This window comes from Pinus tabuliformis, chromosome 3_2, assembly GCF_031772625.1.
Source record: "Pinus tabuliformis cultivar Carrire ecotype Pingquan chromosome 3_2, CPIR1, whole genome shotgun sequence".
NCBI lineage: Eukaryota > Viridiplantae > Streptophyta > Pinopsida > Pinales > Pinaceae > Pinus > Pinus tabuliformis.
In genome coordinates this window covers 185,792,587-185,814,753 of record NC_142302.1, presented here as the reverse complement: position 1 = coordinate 185,814,753, position 22,167 = coordinate 185,792,587, and the positions used below count along the sequence as shown (strand labels likewise).

Sequence of the window (22,167 nt, the reverse complement as noted above, 5' to 3'; positions counted from 1 at the left end):
AAAAATGCGAATTCCTGATGACTGAAGGGACCGTGCTAGGTCATACAATTTCTCAACAAGGATTACAGGTGGATCCCAACAAAATTGCCATCATCCAAAGGGTCCCACCTCCTCAAAAGGTAAGAGATGTTCGGAGTTTCCTAGGCTTATCAGGGTATTATAGAAGATTCATTAAGGATTTTAGTAAGCTAGCCTCTCCATTGTTTGGTCTTTTGGGAAAAGATGTTGAGTTCATATGGACTAACAACTGTCAAGAGGCTCTGGACACCTTGAAAGGTAAACTGGTAACTGCCCCAATTTTGAGAGGTCCAAACTGGGCCCTACCTTTCCACATTCATATAGATGCCTCGAACAAAGCGATAGGAGCAGCCTTAGGGAAAATTGACGAGAAGCTGCCTTATGCCACATATTTTATAAGTAAAAACTTGTCCAAGGCAGAATTAAACTACACTGTAACCGAAAAAGAGCTCCTAGCTATAGTCCATTCCCTAAATAAGTTCAGACACTACATCACCGACTATCAAACATTCGTACACACTGATCATGCTGCAATTAGGTATTTGATGAATAAACCAGATGTAAATGCTCGTATTATTAGATGGTTACTTTTATTGCAGCAATTTGATTTAACCATTGTTGATAAATCGGGTAAGGAAAATGTTGTTGTTGATTTTCTGTCTAGATTAGATCTGCCTGCAGATGAAGAAGGAATGGTGGATGATCAAATGCCAGATGAACACCTATTTGCTATCTCAGTACTCTCTCCATGGTTCGCTGATATAGCAAATTACTTGGTTTCAGCACAGTTTCTACCACACTTATTCTCAAAAGAGGAGCAAGATCGTGAGGAAAAGTGCCCCATTCACCTGGATTGGGGGCAATCTCTTCAAACTTGGCCCAGATCAGATTTTGAGGCGATGTGTCAAGGAGGAGGAAGTTTTTGACATTCTCCTAACCTGTCATGATGGGCACTGCCTTCAAAATTCTGCAAGCAGGTTACTATTGGCCCACTCTTCATCAAGATGTCAGAAGATATATCAGCCAATGTGACCGATGTCAAAGGATGGGGAAACCTACTCCAAGGGATGAGATGCCCCTGCAACCTCAAGTGACTTTCGAGCCATTTGAGAAGTGGGGCATGGACTTTGTGGGTCCTATCAACCCTCCTTCAAAACAGAAATATTACATCATTGTGTGTACTGATTATCTGACAAAATGGGCAGAAACAAAGGCGATCAAGGCAGCAACAGAAGAAAAAGTAGCTGAGTTTTTGAGAGAAAATATCTTCTACAAGTTTGGCTATCCAAGAGAATTAGTCACAGATCAAGGGAGTCAGTTTACCTCCAATCTGATTGAAGACCTGCTCACACATCACAAAATTAAGCACAGAACTTCCACCCCTTATCATCCGCAAGCAAATGGACAGGTGGAAGTCACTAACAGAGCTTTGGAAGGGATTTTGACCAAGGTAGTGAGTAGCAACAGAAAAGATTGGGCAGATCGATTGGTTGAGGCCACTTGGGCCTATAACACCACCTAAAACCACCACAGGGTTCACACCCTATGAGCTAGTCTATGGGAAGAAGGCTTTGCTGTCAATAGAATTTGAATATAACACATTAAGGATGGCAGCTCAGCTGGACCTAGATCTCAGCCATGCACAAAAGGAAAGGTTACTTCAGCTAAATGGATTGGATGAACAGAGATTGCAGGCCCTTCTCCACTCAAAGGTAGTCCAACTTCAAAGGAAAATATGGCATGACAGACACCTCAAAGAGAAACAATTCCAGGAAGGAGACTGGGCGTTGCTGTATGATTCAAGATATAAGGATTTCAAGGGCAAACTGAGGACAAGATGGCTGGGACCATACACAGTAGAAAAATGCAATGACAATGGTTCAGCTCTAATCCGACCATCGATGAAGAAGCCATCCCCATGCTCGTCAATAGGCATAGGTTGAAGCTCAACAGGAAGCCCCTCTCCAAGTAGGAATTCATTGAGAATCTGAGTAAAACAGTGTTGGTAGTGGAGCAGGTCTCTACCTCCACTCCACCCACACCTTAAAAAAAAAAAAGAGAATAAAAGATCCCTGGGTGAAAACCTCTTGGAGGCGCCCAGGGCAGACAGTAAGGGTGAAAACCTCCTGGAGACGCCCCAGCTGTCTCATTAAAAAAAAAAAGGGAAAATATGAAAAGGAAAAAACAAAAAAACAGAGAAAAAAAAGAAAAAACAAAAAAAACTAACTTCTTTTGAATGCATTGCAGATTGCAGGAGGGTCACAGAAGAAAAAAGGACATGGCCAAGCTGCATACACCCTTGATAGCTCATTTCTCCATCGCCATTGTCTTTTCCCAAGCCTTGGTCTCACTTGTTCTGGAAATTTTGCATCCTACAGGAAACTCTGTGCATTCTACAGAAGGCTCCTGTAGAAACCACAGAGAGTTAAAAATCAAGTTCAAAAAAGAATCTAAGGGTTGGAAATTTGTCCAAAAGGCCTGTGGGCCTCCCTACCACCATTCATCCTCCTAACTCTCCATTCCATCCTTGCACCACTACATTTCCACTCGCTTTTTCTTCCCTGCACAGAAGACAGAAATTATGTTCCTTTTGTTTTTTTTTAAATGATGAATAAAACAACGACATTCTTCACTTGTTTCTTACCTGATGCATTCCAGCTGCTTTTCCTTTCCTCCAGAACCATCCTCAGCTGTCTCTTCAGTCCCTGCTCAAACCTCAGCCAGAAACTGCAGGATTCTTGTAACAGCTGATCCCTTTAAAAAACAAGCTCCAGAGGCAGGGTCAGTGCAGCCAAGATGTATACAGCGTGCAAGAAGTCGTTCCTGATCGAAAAACACCAGCATAAAGTAGACAAGCCACCAATTCAAAGGCCATGAGCACCAACTGCGCAGTAATCAAAAAACAAAGTGTCAAAGTCTGAGCATGCAGAGCACGGTAGCGACTAACAGGTAAGTGGCTAAACCCGTTCCTCTGTTGCATGAATATTATTTAGAAACTGCATGAACCATTGAGATGGTCACGATTAAACGAAATCGGTGGCCAGCTAACTGGCCACCCTCGTCCAATTCAAACAGCGTTCAAAAGGTGCAATCAGCACGTGTGGTCCGTCAACTTGGGAAGAAAAACTCAAAACAGGTAGTGGTGGCGGCGTATAATGGGAATGATGGAAGTGATTGCAAGCAGGCGACATGAAATACCATAATGGCACTGGAGTAGGGACCTGTTGACCACTACCGGTCAACTACCCATGCAGTACACCCCCTTCTTTTTCTTTGCAAGAAAGGGGCAGCACCTGATCAGCGTGTCCGTGCCATCCTACAGTCATCAGCAGCTTGATCATTTCAGTTGTAAACCCAGTCTGCATGTATGAATTGTAAATAATCTAAGCAGATCAGAGTCATGTATGTAAAATTGCCTAGGTGGACCTAACTTTCTATGATAATCTATGTCCCGGAAGGTTTTTTGTCTCACCGATCTATGATCGACAGAGTTTTCCTTCAAACCTGACCCCAAAGCCGGGATGGATTTTGTCATTGGAATTTTAGGAGAATCCTAGTATGTTGATCTGCTAGATTATAGTTGTGTCGCAGAACTGGGTGATTTGTGAGGGTCTGTATTAAATGGGTTTGTCCCCTTAAGATGTAAATTGTAAAAGTCATGATGTAATGTGTCCTGAGGGTCGAAAAATGTTTTAAATCCCCTCATGAGTCCTAAGTCTTAGGTCCTAGGTGATGTTTCCGAAGGCTTAGTTCGATGATCCATTTTAAAATGAATTAAAAAATTAAAAAATGAATAAAAATAATAAAATAATAAAAAATTAAAAAAATAAAGCAAAAACCCTAACTAATAAAATAATAATATTTTAAGTGAATAAATCGACGGATGAGATCAAGAGATATCTTGATCCTCATCAACAGTCGAGATCATTTCTACATGGATCACTCGAACTAGCCGTTGGGATCATTTCCTTTAAATAGGGTTCTAGGGGTCATTTCAGATGGATTCGATCTGTGAGTCTAAGACTGAAGAAGCTCTCTTGTAAATCTTTTTCTGGTTAATAAAAGAAGACTTTGGGGTCCATATCTTGCTGGTGTTACTCTCTTAAAATGCTGTGAGATTGTTTCATTTTCTGCATATGTTATTTTCAGCCGTTAATAATAGCTTTTTTGTAGAGTATTGTGAGCACAGGTATCTTGTTCACTTGCTGGGGTTTGGGTGCTGTTAGGGTTTTTGAAGTAATGGCAGGTATCTCCATTACTTCCTGAGATCTAGCAGCATTTTGCCCTCTTTATTGACAATTGTTTTGAGCTGTGCAGAAAACATCATTGAAGGAAATTTGTGGGCGTTCGGGGAAGTTCTCGGCTGAACCAGCCAACTCCCGCAAGCATTTTTTGCTGAGCCCAGTTGGATTTGATCCTGGGTCTATCATTCGGTTTATTTTTCTAAGTTTGCATGAGAGATTTTCTGAAGTTCTTCACAGTGACGATCTGAAATTTCTGTTCTTTAAAATGTTTTCCGTGCTTATTGCTAAATCTGGCTGTTAAAGGGGCCAAATCTGTACATTAATCAGTTGTTTCAGGGTTTCAAAATTTTCTGATCTAGGGTTTCATTTTCAGTTTCGCTTAGGACAGGTTTATTTAGGGTTTTGATTTTGGTTTTATGTACATATTTTGGGTGATTTCAGGTGGCAGAAGCAAACACCAGATATCGATCTGAGGGCCAAGCCAGGTCCAAGCAGCAAAGCATTTACCGCCATAGGGCCAGAGGAAGCTCGCTTGAATTTTTTACTTGATATAATTCTGCGTTGAGGGTGCAATCAGTTTTCAAATCAATTTACTGGAAAGATCATCCAATGCTGGATTCCTCAGCACCAGATGCCAGCCGCTGACAGTTTGTTATCTAATGCGGTGGTCCATCGTCTCTTTCTCAGAGGATTTATCTGCATAAAAAAAAAGAAACGGAGGACCGACCCATAAACGCAGCCGTCATCTATCACTCACGTTTCATGAACATTTCATCCTTCCGCGCGGGTGCTGCCTCAACACTGCTCTGTCTGTCGACTGTGGGAGGTGTCATTTTGGTTGTTTAAAGTGCCACAGCTTCCATCGAACCCGTCGGCGTATATCTGCGTGGGCATCAAACCTTATTCCGGCAGCAAGCCTATTCCCTTCCTCACGCGGACGGAGCAGGTAAAATTTTTTGTGTTTCAGGTAAGTATACCCGCCATCGAAATATCGTGCTCTATCTGGATTTGTGTTATGCGTTGTCGATATGCGTATTGCTGCCTGTTTTCGATCCTGTTGCAGTCGGCGGTTTTACACGATATATTTTTACAGTGATTCGATGCACAGTAATTTTGTTTTATTAGATTTGTATGTAGTCCCGTTTCACGTTTAGGTTAGGATTGTATGCGCTTTTTTTTTTAATTTTTTTTATTTTAATTACTTTAGATTTTTTATTATATTTCAAATAAAAATGAAAAGGAATTAGCGTATAGTTCTGGTTAAAATTTTGATTTTGTTAGATTTTACAGTTTTATAATTTTAGGATTATGTTAATTTTCCTTTAGTTTAGATTGTAATTTTAATTTCGATTTAATTTTTATTTGTAAATTAGATCTTAATTAGATTTCATTTTGGTTTTGTTTTGGTCACGTATTTCATTCTTTTGATTTTAATTCTTATTTTAAAAAATTTCAAAGATATAAAAAAATAAAAAAATATAATAAAAGATTTTATTTAAAAAAATTTAGGCTTAGGTTTAGTGTTTTAGATTTTAGTTTTAAATAGATTTTAAATTTTAAATTTTTAGATTTTTTAATTTTCTTTTTTTTTTATAATATTGAAAAATAAAAAAAATTAAAAAAGATTTAAAAAATTTTGAAAAAATATAAAAAAAATTTGTGGAAAATTCTCTTCGTGAGATCCAGTGATTTTCGGGGTTTATCATCTTTCATGCTGAGATCTAAATTTTCAAGTCGAGATGCGAAATTGATATCTGGTTAATGGTTATGATTCATGGTGGTTTAAAGCATTCATTTTTTTGAAAATTCTAGATTGCTGGATATCGCTTTGGTCATTCTAAGAGCATTATGATTTAGCTGACGATAAATGATTGCTGTTCATGGTTCATGTTTCTATACCGTTTAACAAGTAATCGTTTCTACACAATCTTATAAGGCACTGGTCTGCTAAATTAATCAAATCCATCGAGTGCTTTTTATATCGTATCTCGTGTCTCCCAACCAACTGGTCGACAGTTGGTCTCATCATCTCACAGGGACTACCCCCCTTAGTCGCGGGAGACAGGCTTAAACGGAGGGATCAGGGATCAGAGTGACAGCCCCCGGTCTGAGCGTTGTCGTGTCAATCTGCGCGACAACAGGACCAACGGTCTGGATGGGGATAACGTACCCTTCCTGCCACCTCACCTCGTCATCGCAGAACACGCCATAAGCTTAAGTCCACTGCAGTAGAAGCCTCCACCACCTTTTGTTTTCATTTGCATCGACGAGTTCTCGACTGCAACAACTTACCTACCACCTTCAGAACCTCGAAACAGTCGCTCTCTACCAGTTTCCAAAACCCTTCCGCTTATCGGGCTCTACAGGAGCATTATCGCACTCTACAGGAGCGGAAACACAGTCTACAGAAGCCTTTCTACAGGAAGGCCAGAAAGCAGCTCTGCAGAGGAAAAATTCAAAATTTTTGCCAAATTCGAGCTTGAAAGAGGTAGGCTCAGAAAACCCACTCTGCATGTTATATATCTATAAAAGGTGGTGGGATTTGAAGCAAAGTACTGGGTTGAAAAAGAAAGGGAAAGTGAAAACAAAAGCCTGCCTGTGTTTTGAAATATATATACAATCTCTCCATTTTTACTCTCTGCACTGAAGTTCTGTCTCTTTCTCCTCCGTGGTATTCTCCTATATGAAGAAGTGATGCAACCATAGGAAATTAAGCCTGTAAAGCACTGAATTTGCATTGGGTGGTCTGTCAAAGAAAAACACTGTCTTTCTCTCTGTGTTGTGTTTTTTAAAAGAAAAACTATTGATTTCCTCCAACAGCCCGAGAAGTAAAGTAAGGTTGAGAACAGAGTTTGAAGGGCAGGAAAATTAAAATTTGTTTTTGAAAAGAAGAAACACAAAAAACTCTCTCTGGTTCCAGAAAAAACCTCAGTTGTTCCTCTGTTTTCGGGTTTGAAAATTTGCTGCCTTCCTCCTCACCTGAGAATTTCTAGCAGTCACTGAACATCATGACAGGGGGTTTTATGAGAAAAGAGCCTCTGAATTCCACCAAATTGCATGAACACCCAAAAGTGTTAGCCCTCTTTACCAGGGCAAATTGGATGCCTTTCTTTGAGAGAATTCATGGGTATGATGAGGAAGTGACAGAGGAATTTTTAATGTCTTTAAGACCCCATTCAAAAACCCATGCTACAATCAGTTTCAGGGGTCTAACCATAGAACTTACACCAGAATTCATCAGCAGAATTACAGGTCTTCCACTTGGGCTCCCCTGGAGCAAAGAAGAAAAACCACTAGGACAGGTTGCTAAAAAGACCTTTTTCCAGTATGATGAACATCTTGTAGAGGATTAGAATGGGATCAGAAGGACAAGTATACCTTATCCATGGGGTGAGGTCAGCTACCAGATCATGAAATATATCTCCCGTGAAGGAAAATACAGTATAGTCTATGGTTATCATTTCAGGTTATTGCATGAACTAAGATATGGAATGGACCTACCTGCATCTAGGAAACTCAGTCTTCCATATTTCCTCCTCCATTCTTTGATAGAGTGTGGCACCAAATTAAATGCAGAGGTTCCAGATCAACTGGCCCACCATGGGCTCATTAAATTGCTGGTAGAGGATGTCCTCCACACATACACAATCCCTATAGCCTGGGAAATTTTCAGGAACATGACTAGAGAAGATGACATAAAAACTCTCACTGATGACCTTAGTCCATCTGGCAGTGAAGAGGAGGAGCAGAAAGAGGAACTTGAGAAGGAAATCCATGAGGAAGCACAGAATGTTCAATTAGAAGAAGAAAAAGAAGAAAAACGGAGAGAAGAGGAGAAACATGATACAGCCACAGTTGAACCTAAAGCAGAGAAGAAAACAACATCAAAAGCAGAGAAAAGGAAGAGGACAAGAACTAAGAAGAAGAAGCCCAAGATAGCTCAGAAAAAAACTGCCACAAGAAAGGCAAAAACTCAGCAAGAAAAGGAGAAAACAACACCAGAGACAGCAGAAACAAAATCAGAAACAACAGACAGGCAAAACTACAGAGGATGAAGAAGAAAAACAGCAAGAAGAAGTGTCTCCTGAGACACTAGCAAGAGAAGCAACAGTTGTTCTTGTTGCACTTAGCACTCCAGCTAAGCAAAAAAGGAAAAGGAAAAGACAGACATCTATGTATTTCAAAGCTCGGAGGAGCACCAGAATCAAGGTGGGAAAGCCCCAGCCACCTTCGAAAGAACCCATTATCATTGAGGATGCACCTACTGTAACAAAGGAGGAATCTCCCTCCAAAATCTCCATCACTTACGAGAGAGGGAGTCCTAAGACCTCCACCTAGAAGGAAAGGATCAAATTAATGGACTCTAAAGCAGTCCTATAGGAGGCACAAACCTCTCTACAGGAGACATTGGCTAAGCTCAAAGAAACTGAAAAACTGGAAAAGAAGGCAGAAGAACAGTCCCAAGATGAAGGTAAGGCAAAAGAGATACCAGAGCCTGGACCTCAGCCTAACTTAGGCTCCTACTACAACCTTCTGGAAGGTGGGAAGATCATCCCACAAAAATTTGCAGTGCCTCTTTTCTTCGAACTGGAAAAGGAAAGAGTCAGGACCCACACCTGGATGCAGATTGCAAAATCCAAAGGGGTCAAAGACATAGGGCACATGGAAAACAAGTTGAGAGAGATGAGCAGAGAATTGAGCATGGTAAGGCATACAGAGAGCATCAAAAGAGCTCAACTGCAGGAAGAAAATGAATTGTTGAAAAAGCAGCTACAAGAAAGGGAACCTCAAGGAGGAAATGAGCTGTCAATCTTGAAAGGACAGCAACAGAAAGAGGGACCCTAGGCAGATAGTGAGGCAACAGAGAAACAGCAACAAGAAGAGGAACCCCAGACAGATAGTGAGACACTGATGAAACAGTAGCAAGAAAAAGAATCCCAGGCAGAAACTGAAGTGCTGATTTTGAAAAGGCAACTACAAGAAAAAGAAGCCCAGTTAGCCTGCATGGCCAGCTGGGCAATGGAGGCATTGCAGTGCAGACAGCCAGCCAAATCATATGCACTGTACCTCAAAGATCAGTGGCTCCAATTCCATATTAAGACACTGGCCCAGAGGGGCATAATACCATTTCAAGATTATGGCCAATTTATGCATTTATGTGATCACAGCTCAGCTGAGGATAAAGCAAAGCTAGCAAAATTTTACCTATACAACATGGCACTTACCGACATGAATTTATGGGATCCAAATGCTGCATTAAGAGACTTGCAACTAATGGCTATGGCTTCGTGGATGAGCCATGAAGAAAAGAGAGCAGTGGAAATTCAAAAAATAATGGCAAAAGAGCTAAGTGAGCCCCTGATGATTAGAGCAGAACCAACAGAACCCTTGGCTCTCATCTATGCCCACCAACACCTTGCAGCTAATCCTCAAGTTCTCCCTGACTATGTTGACAAGCAAGCACAGGCTATTGCTCATTTCGAGGATATGGAGAGATTGTTTGGCGATGAATGCCTTCATGCCTGCATGAGAAGGTGGAATACATTGCCACATAGCCTAAGGATCAGGGAGTATCACTCCCCAAACAAAATGAGGGAAGCCATGAGGAGAGTGCCCCTGTATAAGCACTCAATGCAAAATTTGAAAGCCAACTGGATTGGTCTTAAATTCATTCCTCCACTGCTGCTAGGACTGTTGGAAGGAGTTAAGGAGGAAGAATAACAGAAACAATGGGAAGAAGTGGATAGGAAAGCAGGTTTCCACGATAGAGAAGAAGACATCACATCAGAGGCTTGGGATGTCAGGGAATTTGTCAGAGCCATTAAAGATGAAGAGTTAAATTAGTTGCTTAGAGGATGAACAACCCATTCAGCAAGGGGGTGATGATGAGCCCCAGAAATGGGTAACTATATGGGCTCATTCTGCCTCTTATTTCGACTTAAGCCACCATTCTCATTAGTTTGTTGCATGTTTTTGAATATATTTATGCTAATAGAGTGAACTGGGTTAGTCACTTTGCCATGCAGTCTAATGAGTGTTTATTGCAGATTTTTTGGACAATTTTGGACAAAGACAAGGAATTTATGAGCGAATGGCAGCCAAAACTTGAGGAAAATGGGGAAAAGGACTTGTAGGGGGTTGTCTCCTTCATTAATGACCCCTTTCCTCGAATCCTCCATCAGCAACTCGGAGCACAAAAGCCCACATTGATGATTCCAAGGGGCAGCCGAGCAAGTCAAGTAGGACTGTTGTTTATCTTCAGTTCTAGGAAGTCGAGTTCCTTGATTTTATGAGGACTATTGGAAGTCCCCATTTGTATAAATAAGAAGGCTTCGAGCCTCAGTAGGTTAGCTAGTTATTAGTTTATTTTCGCACTTTTGTGCAACATTGTGTTCAGCTCATTTTTGAGTTCCTTTTTTAGAACATTTTATGTAATGTAATAGCTATTTTTTATAATGAAGATGAAACAGTTCTTGAGCCAGCACTGATCTCTTTCAGCGAGCTGAAGCTCCTGGGTTAGGGCCCAACCCAAGCTGCCTAGCACCTCCTTCTGTGTATTTATATGTTTTTGCTTCCATTCATGAGATAATTTATGTTGCATAAATTCATTTCACTTTGTTAAATTACGTTGCTTTTGATGATTAGCATAGTTGTTTTTGTATCAGTTGCTCAAGTAGGTTGTTGCAGTTATAGAATAAGATTCAAAAAGGCCAACAGTAGGTCTTGATCTCCTTTCTCCCTTCCTGGGACTATGATCTGAGGTCAAGGCACTACCGCTGCCACCAAAAACACAGTTTTTGCTCTTCCATGCAACTGCTAGTGTGATAAATTGACTTGGAAAAGTTGATATTGGTTCAGATTCATTTGCTTAGATCATTTACCGTTCTTCTACCATAGCTCTCTCGCATGTTTTTCTGTTCATAAGGTTGTGTTCAGCATTTTCTGTTTATAGGTCAGAAATTAGGTCAAGCTAGACAAAATTCTGTTTTTAGTTCTTTCGTTGGTCAATTTTGATAAGTAAGTGTGCAGATCTCTTGCAGGACATCTCAGCTCACCATCCCTCCATAAAACAGCCAGCACCAGCTCACTTCTCATAGATTTCCTAGCTCATTCGCAACATTTCGCCAATCTGCCCTAATTTTTGCGTTTTTTCCATAAAGTTGCTTTCTTGCCATTTGAACAAATCCAACCATCACATTTGTCCCTAATCTTCCTTGACAAGTTCTAGACACCTCAACACCTTCATCTAGCCTTCATTTCCCCTTTTCCATCATTTTTCCGCCTTCAAAACCCTAAAAACAGCTTTCGGCCTCCTCCTATAGATCCCTTGCAGCCTCTTGTAGAATTTTCTGTGAGTGATTTTTCGAAGTCTGATCGCAATGGAAGTCTTCAGAAGGGTACTAGGGGCTTCTTAGGACCTCTCCACACCTTCCTCACCCTCTGCAAAAGCCAACTCCATCTTCCTTTGCCACCAAACCTCTGCACAGTCATAACCAGATAAATCACAAGCATAATAATTTCACATAAAAACACTCAAAAGTACAAAAAGATGATTTCTGCTCATTTATTTTCAGAAGTAGCCTAAATAAATGCAATTTACCTTTTCAATAGTCAATGGCACTCATTTCATTAGTTTCCATCTCTTTTCTTGCAAAAGTAGGGTTAGTAGGTAAACTAGGGTTTGCTAGGGTTTGCGTTTCATTTCAGTTTTCCTTCTCTTTCTGCAAGTAGAATAGCCCCTGTAGAGTTAGCTTTCTTCCATCACAAACTTCTTCTGAGAACTCATAGAAGTTGGCTTAGGCTCCTAGCGAACTTGTGTCAGTTGATCAAGTGACAACCTGCAGTAAAAGCTAGTACTCGTGCATACAGCACCGTCGCTTCTAAGTCTGTTACGAACTACCGAGTTGATAAAAGTAAAGAAGGAAGCCCCAGGAGTTGCAGCATTATTGCTACAATACTGAAGCTCACCACCACCTGTGTTTAAATCTCTAGAGGCGTCACCCATATGCCTGTAGTGTAAGAAGATACAAGCAATAAAAAAGAAAGCCCCATCAACAACTCCGGCCTCTCGAGTTTTGGTGTTTGGAATTGATTTGCAAAGAGTCCCACCCATGTTCAAATCTCTGGAGGCGTCACCCATACGTTGGTAGTGTAGGAAGATACAAGCAATAAAAAAGCAAGTCCCATCACCAACTCCGGCCTCTGGAGTTTTGGTGTTTGGAATCGATTTGCAAAGAGTCCCACCCGTGTTCAAATCTCTAGAGGCATCACCCATACGCCCGTAGTGTAGGAAGATACAAGCAATAAAAAAGCAAGTCCCATCACCAACTCCGACCTCTGGAGTTTTGGTATTTGGAATCGATTTGCAGAGAGTCCCACCCATGTTCAAATCTTTGGAGGTGTCACCCATACGCCCATAGTGTAGGAAGATACAAGCAATAAAAAAGCAAGTCCCATCACCAACTCCGGCCTCTGGAGTTTTGGTGTTTGGAATCGATTTGCAAAGAGTCCCACCCGTGTTCAAATCTCTGGAGGCGTCACCCATACGCCCATAGTGTAGGAAGATACAAGCAATAAAAAAGCAAGTCCCATCACCAACTCCGGCCTCTAGAGTTTTGGTGTTTGGAATCGATTTGCAAAGAGTCCCACCCGTGTTCAAATCTCTAGAGGCGTCACCCATACACCTGTAGTGTAAAAAGATACAAGTAATAAAAAAGCAAGTCCCATCACCAACTCCGACCTCTGGAGTTTTGGTGTTTGAAATCGATTTGCAAAGAGTCCCACCCGTGTTGTTCTTGACACAACTAGGAACTAAAATGACCTAAAACTAGCATTGAGGGTTGACAGCTAATCATGATTCAAGACAAGCGTATCACTTGTCACTAGATGGAAACCTTCCCAAATGACCATGATGACTCAATCCTTGATGCTAGGCTCATTTATATTGCCTAATATCAATGTTCAACCTTAATTATAACTATGTTTCATCTATCAAAGCTTTGTCTATTACATATACTTACGTTCTTAACTTATTTTAATATTAGCCAAGTTTAATTTCATAGGCCTTCTACAATTATAATTTAATTATCAATAATTATTGGGTGGATGGTGGAGTCTTAACCTCTATAGAATACTCTAGAATATTTATAGTAATATTCACATATCAAGGGTTAAGATTTATTTCCAAGTTAGTTATGTTCTTTTAATTAATTTATCTTTAATTATTTAATTAAAGAAAATGTCATATCAAGACATGTGGTATTGGTAAGCCATGGTATTGGTCCATGATATTGTAAGAATAGTTACTTACAAGTTAAGAATTTCCATCGTAAAGTGTGGTGAATCTCATAGTTAAGAATGTTGTTCCATATTTTTTTAAATGTATATATGCTTAACTAATATATTAATTCTTTTTTATAATTAATGATACTAATAATTTAAAATAAAGTTATCACTTACTTAAGTTTTATGGTTCTTTTTATTTGAGCAATGTGTGATCCAAGTGGATATTGGTGGTCACCCACCTATTCCACTTGGCTCCCAGCAGTGTTTCTGATCAATTTCCTATTTTTTAACACAGTTTCATATTGTGACAGTGTTATGTTTTTGGCAGCTTTTAGGTCTTGGATTTCTGAATCCGTTTTGAGACCCTAAACGACGTTTTTTTGGGAAACGAGCAAACGTTAGTCGAACACTGACGCTCATAGTCAAAAGTTGTTATCCTAGGATAGACCTTTCTAACGGGCTATCTATCGTGCGTGTCAAACATACGTCAAAGTTACAACCCTGAGAAGTTGACGTTCCAACTTACCACAGGCTCATAAGCCATTAGTGCTTCATCTCCTAGGGTTAGGGCTTTGAATGTTTAGGGTTTCTCATTGTTTATTCATGATAAAAAGGCCTTTGCATCATATCTCTTCCCAGAAATAAGCTATCACTGTTCAAGCTAATTTGCTTTCATTCTGCATGTAAACAGTTTTTAGCATTTGCTATTTAGTAATTAAAGTTCAATTTCGTTGTATCTCTATGTTTTTTGTCTAAATCATTATTTCATTTCGTTCCTTCATAAATCCATATCAATGTGAGGTGCATAATAAAATGTGCATTTGATGCTTATCAAGGATTGATGCCTATAGATGTTTATTAGCCATAATTTATATGACTAAGTTAATTTTAAGTTATTACATCTATTATTAATATGTTATAGATAATTACCTCCAAATACACGCTAATATAACTAGTAATATATAAAAAAAATGCCTCCATATACACATTTAAGTTAAGAGAATAAAAGAATATTTTGTCAAGTGGCTTAGGTTGGGATGCCGAGGATAAAAAAGGTTATAACTCTAACTATAAGTTAAAAGGATAAAAGAATATTTTCTCACGTGGCTTAGGTTGGGAAGCCGAGGAAGAAAAAGGTTATAACTCTTAACTATCAAAAAGATGAGCAAGCATTATCTTAGACTTAAATGCAGCATGCGTTATCTTAGTCTTAAGGCAGTATTTCACTATTGATAGATATGTTTTCGAAATGTTGTATCTTTCACATACGTGTTTGTGTATGTAAATGAAAAGAAATACAAATGAAATAATATCACTACAGAGAATTCCACCGTGAAATAAGGCGTGGTCGTTTTGGTGAAACCTATCAACCCAGACCATGGCTTTCCAGAAAAAAAATTGGTCGCCCACTTGTACCTCATTGACCTTTGTCCACTTATACTCCTTTCTGGTTTTACATCTGGATTTGTCCACATTGACGGAGAAACAGCAATGTCATGTATTTGGTCCTTACGTCTAATAACGTTACTTGTGGATCCACGCAAATTATTGTCCTTTTCATTATCATTGCCATCGTTTTGGCGAGACTAGTCACGCGATCCCTTCAACACCTGCTACTTGCAAGGCGACGTTGCTGCACCTACCGGGGAATGTATGGAAAGGTAGCTTATACCAAGTTCCTTGGACGCTGCGTATGATAAAACAATTTGAGGCTCCGTTAATTGTAGAGTAAGCTCCACCTCTGAAACTTGTAACAATGACTACAAATGGCGAATTCCCGTAATACTCATTGAGGTGCAGGCTGCAGCTCAAGTCCCTCACCCACAACAAATAATACACCAACGGTTAACTCCACTTGATTCCGCTATCGCTCCTCGATTCTTGGATGGGCTCCTCCCCATCAACAAATAATACACTTAGACAAACACAAAAGAGATATACTCGAGATTTTGATGTAAGCCCATCATAAAATCATAGCAGATCGCCAGAATGGGAATGGAGGGAAGGGGTTGCAATTCACGATAATAATTTACATACAGGTATCATCTAGGGGAAAGAGTCTGCCTGCGAAACATTGGACGCGATTCCTTTTGTAAGTATTGTTGGAGAAATGATTTAATTGTGTGAATGTTTCAATGTACACAATGTAGGCCTACTGTTTAAATTCCAGAAATACCTTTTTTAACGCAAGCGCGTAGAACTCACAGTTGATTTCACGTTTATTAAGGCAGCCTGTTCTACTGTAGTCGGGTCATTATGCCTATAGCGGTTTCTGGTACACGAACGAAAACCATTGAATGGCTCTCTAATAGAGAGTTCTATTTTTTAAGTTTTATTTTTTATTTTTTTTTATTGTATGTTTTTTTTCTTGATGAGAAATGAAATGAAATTTTAAGGTCTACTAGACTAAAAATAGTTTATGAGACCATTAGTTCCCTGTTTTTCGCTCTTTGCAATTTAGTGTTTTTCTGATTCAAATTGATGATGCGCTGACCCAACCTTCCAACAATCTCCTTGCTAAAAAGAAAATGTCAAGAAACTAATGCCAACATGTTCTCATTACTTTCTTTGATGTCTTTGAATGTATCACATTCCAAAATGAAATGTTTTTCAGATTCCACAGCCCCAGACCTGCAAAATGTGCACACCCTGTATTCCCAAGCTTCTTTAGGCCTTTTCTACTGTCCTGTTTCACACGTAAGTTGATGTGAGTTGGTCTTTAATTGATCAATAAGAACTTTTGCCCTCCACGAAATGCTAGCTCCAATGAACTCTTTTTGTTGTAAATCACAAGTAGGGTTGAATTCCTCAATGTAATATTTCTTCTTTCTACCCAACTCTTTTTTCCATACCTTTTTAGGAAACCTCGCCATAACAAAATCCTTTAGTTTCTTGCTATTTGTGGGGCAGGCATTGAGGTAGATATCCCATTTTTGCATCCATGTGTAGTTTTGTTTCATCCATTTTTTCTTTGTTTCAGTGATGCCTTCATTGAAGATAACATTAGGCCATCTACCTACTCTCATTTGTTCAATTCTTTTTAGGTATCTTAGTATCTTATGAGCCACACCATAGCAATTGCTTCAATGGAAGTTGCTCCTGTTTCAGTCAACATTATCTCATAAGGTACGAAACTTTTTACTTTTAACTCCCTCATGATCAAGAGCTTTTGGATTTTCTCAATTTGTTTCCATTTTGAGACGGGAGTGCTGCTAGCCCACAATTCACACATATAGCATCACTGACAAACTAAGAGTCCAAGGATTTTCTCAATTTGTTTCCATTTTGAGACGGGAGTGCTGCTAGCCCACAATTCACACATATAGCATCACTGACAAACTAAGAGTCCAAAAAGCACTTTAATCGTTTTCCAATCCCATAACTCTGCCTCTCTACATTTGTTTTGAACAGCATATAATGTTTTCCACCCTTCTAAAATTCTCCTCTCTGCAGTCCTCCCAATTGAGTTTGTTGTTGAAATCAATCTCAAAATACTTGTACTCCTTTACTTCAGAGATTTCATACACAGACATACATATTAATTTAAAGTCCCTTCTAAAACCATTAAGATATATAGGCAATCTTTAACATTAATTTAAAGTCTCCTATCCTAAAAAAGCATTAGGATAAATATGCAATCTTGAACATTAAGGTTTAGAGGCAAATCAAATGGAAAAATATGGTTGTGAATTCACGATTTCGCAAGTGCTCGTTATCTTAAAATTTAGAATTACACGATTTAGGATTCGGCAGCCCTTGGTGCAGTCGTGGGCAGTACGACTTAAGAGGCGTTGCTTCAGAGGGCTAAAAGAGCGTGGCTGTGGAAGATGACCTGCACGCATTTACTTCGTACGGATGTCCTATAGTTGTTTAATGTTCCCACCTCCAAAATGTGTTGGTCCAGCATGTGTATCGTTATCGTTTATTTTCTTTTCAACATGCGTGACCCACACTAAAAATTTAGAAAAATACAAAAACAAAAATGTAATAAAGGTCGTTAAATATACGCGTATCGATAGTTTAATAAGGTACAGAAACGTTATCTTACCTAGGTGTAAATAATTTGATTTGGGTGGGGTTTATTCCCCATCAAGTGAGGGGAGAGGGGAGGGGTTGAGGTTGGGAGTTGCATTCAAGTTTCACTAAGTTTTACACTATTTTTGTGATAATATTCCACTAATACGACATTAAGACTGAACTAATCTATACTCACCTAGTTTAGAAATATATATAGAGATAAAATTTAAAAAACGAAAATGTAATTAAGGTGATTAAATAGAGGTATAGACAGTTTAATAAAGTCGTGAAACGAAAATGAATCTAATATAACAAATATATGGTGCAACCCTAAACATTCCAGAGATTGATGGACGGAAATAAAATATGTCAGGGTTCTGACGGGGCAAGATGCACCGTCAAAATACCATTAGAGAAAGTAAATAAAATTTCATTATTACTGATAATATAATATTCATTTTTTCGCTGAGTGGAGGTGGGTGGCCTTTACCGCAAAGGAGCTCATTGGCCGGCATTGGATCTTGGCTTTGGGCGGGGTCGTCTAAGTCCCTGACACGCATGTACAATTCTTGACCCAGATATCGTCTCACGGCATCCTCACACCTCAGATTCCACATGCCCACGTTGTCCAGTTCCATCAACACAGCTGTCCACGAGTACGGATACACCTGCACCTTTCAAAGGTCAACAACCCACGATAGTGGGTGCTATTCCCGTTCCGGCCCCTACTTACAACTTAAAAAAACACGCTACACTGCACTAACTACTTACAACTTAAAAAACATACACTACACTTTTTCATAATACTAATCGTACCTGCGTTGTGGAGCGAGCAACTGCATCATTCAGGTTGTATGTGGATTGCTTGGTGCTGTCCCACACGCCGCTATCCATTCTAGCCATTCAACCACAATCGGATCGGAATGAATATTCAAAAATGTATAAGACCATGATAGATAGAATCAATCCGAGGCTTTTATGCTTACCCAACGACGAAGAAAGCGTAACCATCCACATGCCAGGTCTGAATAGCATTCTCTGTGTTCTGAAATATTATCTCAATAAACGCTTTGTTAATCGCATCGATGACAGGAGTCCCGTAGCGGGGCGGCGACACCACCGATGGAGAATCCGGGATACCGCCAAGGGTGAATACATCGTTAATCTGAAAGTAGTCAGCTAGCTTCAGAGGAGTGTCCGGATAGATAAACGACACATTGTTCACGGCGAATCGTTGTTTACCCCCAATAATCGGTGCCGTGCTCTGTAACTGAATAGTCCTGGACACATTTATATTTCCATAGTGGAAGGAACCCTGCGGATTAGGCCTGGCTGCACCTGCCGTCAAATTCCATCTGCATCGACATCATGTAAATATTAATACAAATCTTTCAATTGTAAAAATGTTAATATTGATAAAAAAAAATGATCACTTGTGATGACCTTATAGATCTGGCTTGGTTGAGGGAATAATTGTAATCCATTGGACTGGGTCCGTCTGGAAGAGGGGATGTTGAAGGGGCCGTTGCAGAGTTGGCGTACTGAAGAATTGCGATCCCAGTAATCACAGGATCCGTAAAGCGAGATGAGGCTACAATGTAGAATGAAGCGGGACTTTGATCTGCAGTGACTAGTACAGAGTAAGATTGCCCAACATGAATATCGAGTGTTGCATAGTACTCTTGCAGAGTGTACGATCCTTCCGTCTCCACCAAGAGCATTCGATGATTTTGAATTCTGAAATTCAGTGTCGTTTGCATTCCTACATTGGAGATCCGAAATCTGTATGTAGCACCTGCATTGAATATTCTTCTCTTTTTTTTAACAATGGATGGAATTGGCAATACTTTCATGGTATTCGACATTAAAGTTTCATAAAAAATTACCGGGCTGCACGGTGAAGACAGTCTGATAGGGTCCTCTGCCGTTGATTACAACTCCATCGGGTTGCCCAAGGAGAACGCCCGCGTCTACTGAAGTTCTAATGTCCTGTATATCCCCAATGAAAGGTTTCAAGATCGAGTCCAGCCGTGCACTAGCAGACACAAATCAAATAATGAGCTAAGATATGGCGGAGTTTCGAATCGCATACCCTGTGGTTCCTGTTGTAGAAGTCACTAATGAGAAGAGTGAAGTCGTCTGTCGGTGGAGCAAAGGGGACTGCAATGACGTCACGATTGAGAACCCTGATGCCTCCGTAGCCTCCGGCCAGTCTCTGCAAAAGCAGGGAGGGGTAATAGAAGAAACTGCCGATCTGGTCCTTGGCCTGAAACGCGTATGTCCAATTTTGGCCCGGAAAAATGGGGCAATTTGTGCCCTGCACTCCGTCTTGCCATGATGTTCGTCGTTGCTGTATACCGTGCCTACGAATCCATAAATTAATCGAATCGACGATTGCTTAGCCGATCCTAATTCAGAATGAAACGCACAATAATTGATCTATTTATTGAAGCACTATTCACAGTTTTCTTGAAATTCCCAGTATGAATGTACCATGTAATAAGAAATGGCTCGTCCAGGTTATTGTGAACATTTACTGAGATAATGTTGTTTGTCACGGTCTCGAGCTCGGGACCTGGGAACTGATTGTTGATGACTATAACCTGCAAGATCACGCAAAGAACGGCCGGAACACTTATGATAATGAATTTAACAAGCAGCGAATGAAAATATGCAGTTTAGAGTTGAGTTGAAGGAATCTCACTTGCTTATTTACTCCCAGAGGCGCAATATTATCGTAGGAAACCGTCCAATCAAAGTACTGAGAAGGAACGCCTGCGGAGACTGTTCTCCCATTTAGAAGGGCAAAGCCCGCTAGTATAACAGCGAGTGGCAAGATATAAACTAATCCTGTGAACGCCATCGTGTAAAATCTTGATACGGTGGGACTGAAATCAATGAAAGAAAACCAAAGATCTTCGTTTCTGAATACAAAATCCTACAGCATTCGTTTCTCTACAAAATCTGGTAAAGCTGGGCCATTCAAGGCTTTTCTATTCAAAGCTAACCTCATCTGTTCCAGGCTTTATAACACCCTGCTCATTTTTCTCTGCTCGGCTTTTCATGTCGTATTTGATTTTCGGAGAAAGGCAGAGCATGTGAACATTTGTAAACCGATGTAAGGAAAAAATAATTTAGCGGAATAAAGAAATCGGAAGAGAATCAGGATAATAATTTTCTCCTTTCAAAAGATATAATGCTAAGTCGATGAAAATGAAGATTGGAGGAAGTAAAGAACCACAAGAACCTTCAGCTACCCCAGTTTGTTTGTCAATCTCTTACTTTTATTTTCCTAAAGTACTGTTCCAAGATGCAAAACAGTGGGCGATTCTGCATTTTCTGTTCCAAACATGAAGAATCTCGTGCCGATTCCACACACCAAAATACTCAAAAATAGCCATACTGTACCAAAGATCAAACTAAGGACAATAATTACCTTGTTATTTTAATTCTCCCACCCATATTCTTTTCAAATTACGTCAGTCTCAGCCATGATTGTCACTGTAAAATCGGGGAAAAATGTGTTTTGGGAGAAGAACCGTTGCAGAGGATTATCTTAACAACTAAACTGCTAGACAGCAAATAGTATAGGAAGAAAAACTGCATCAATTTACTGGTTAAGAGCCCTCTTTCAGAGCACCTCAAGCTTTGCGACTCTCCACTGTAATTTACTGTACTCCGCCCAAGCCATAAGTACACATAGCGGGAAGCCAGACAGATCTTAGACTGCACGAAACCCTAAGCCCACAGCAACTGTCGCTTCAAAGCACCATTATCGATGCTCACGGGGAGGAATTCAAGCTTAAAATTCGATTGTTTCAGATGATCGGACGGTTCATATGATCCCATGAATGCGTATCACGACTTCCACACGGTACCCGCGTTGCCAAGCTGAATTTCTGAATCATTCTGTCAGAACTGTCGGGTTAATCCCATCTTAAATTTTTATCTTTTCTTAACGGAAGCGCCCAGAAAAGCATTCAGTGACGTTAAAATGTGATAAGAGAATGATGTTTTTTAATTTTCTTGAAATCTGTACTTTTTCTATTCAAGTAAAAGTTACATACAACATCTTCGTTGCTTTCTTTTTTCCCTCGGTGTAAATTTCTGTATTTTTACTTTTTATATTCAATCCAAGCAAAAGTTACCTAGGGGAGGGACACACCATTACCTGTGCCCCCTCCCCACCACATTGCCAAACGCCAGGTGAACGTTCGTGAAACCCGTACGACACATGTTCATCGTGGAGGTCCATGTGTTGGGCATCGTGTCATGTATTTAGGTTTACTTTTCGCGTCGTTTCCAGGGTTCGTTTGGGGTTATTGCTGCGATGTTCCATTTTCCCTTTGTCTTTTTGCTCAGGGCCGGTTGTTGGGCGAAGCCCTCCGCCTAATATGGCGCGGGACGGCCCCAAAACCTGCGCGCTTCGTCTAGTATGCAGGTGTTGATGTCCATGTTTGTTCGAGGTTTAGGGTTTATGGTTGTGTTGATGCCTCGAAAATCGTTGCATCAACATCAGGGATAACCACCCGGTCCGGACCTTAAAGGCAGCTCCTTTTCCGTTTGGTATGGTGGCTCCGACTGGATATAATGGGACTAGTTT

At 40.1% G+C, this 22,167-nt stretch overlaps 1 protein-coding gene across 1 annotated transcript; it reads right to left on the bottom strand.

The window, feature by feature from the left end:
- Positions 1 to 2,325: 2,325 nt before the first annotated feature.
- Positions 2,326 to 21,521, bottom strand: LOC149180402 (L-ascorbate oxidase homolog). The gene is made up of 10 exons (XM_089413867.1): positions 20,269 to 21,521; positions 20,058 to 20,167; positions 19,657 to 19,927; positions 19,451 to 19,553; positions 19,008 to 19,359; positions 18,551 to 18,919; positions 18,381 to 18,459; positions 18,005 to 18,232; positions 2,734 to 2,841; positions 2,326 to 2,424 (listed from the first exon to the last, which is right to left on the bottom strand). The coding sequence occupies exons 1-10, from the start codon at positions 20,425 to 20,427 to the stop codon at positions 2,326 to 2,328; spliced, it is 1,878 nt and encodes a 625-aa protein (XP_089269993.1). The 5' UTR covers positions 20,428 to 21,521.
- Between the last annotated feature and the right edge of the window lie 646 nt (positions 21,522 to 22,167).

Bases quoted from the DNA above. Each gene is read 5' to 3' on its own strand.
- LOC149180402 (XM_089413867.1), bottom strand. From the start codon at position 20,427: ATGGCGTTCACAGGATTAGTTTATATCTTGCCACTCGCTGTTATACTA. The intron at 19,928-20,057 runs GTACATTCATAC...ATGGATTCGTAG, and splicing joins GAGCCATTTCTTATTACATG to GCACGGTATACAGCAACGAC. The intron at 2,842-18,004 runs GTAATAATGAAA...TTTTTCGATCAG, and splicing joins AAATGAATATTATATTATCA to GAACGACTTCTTGCACGCTG.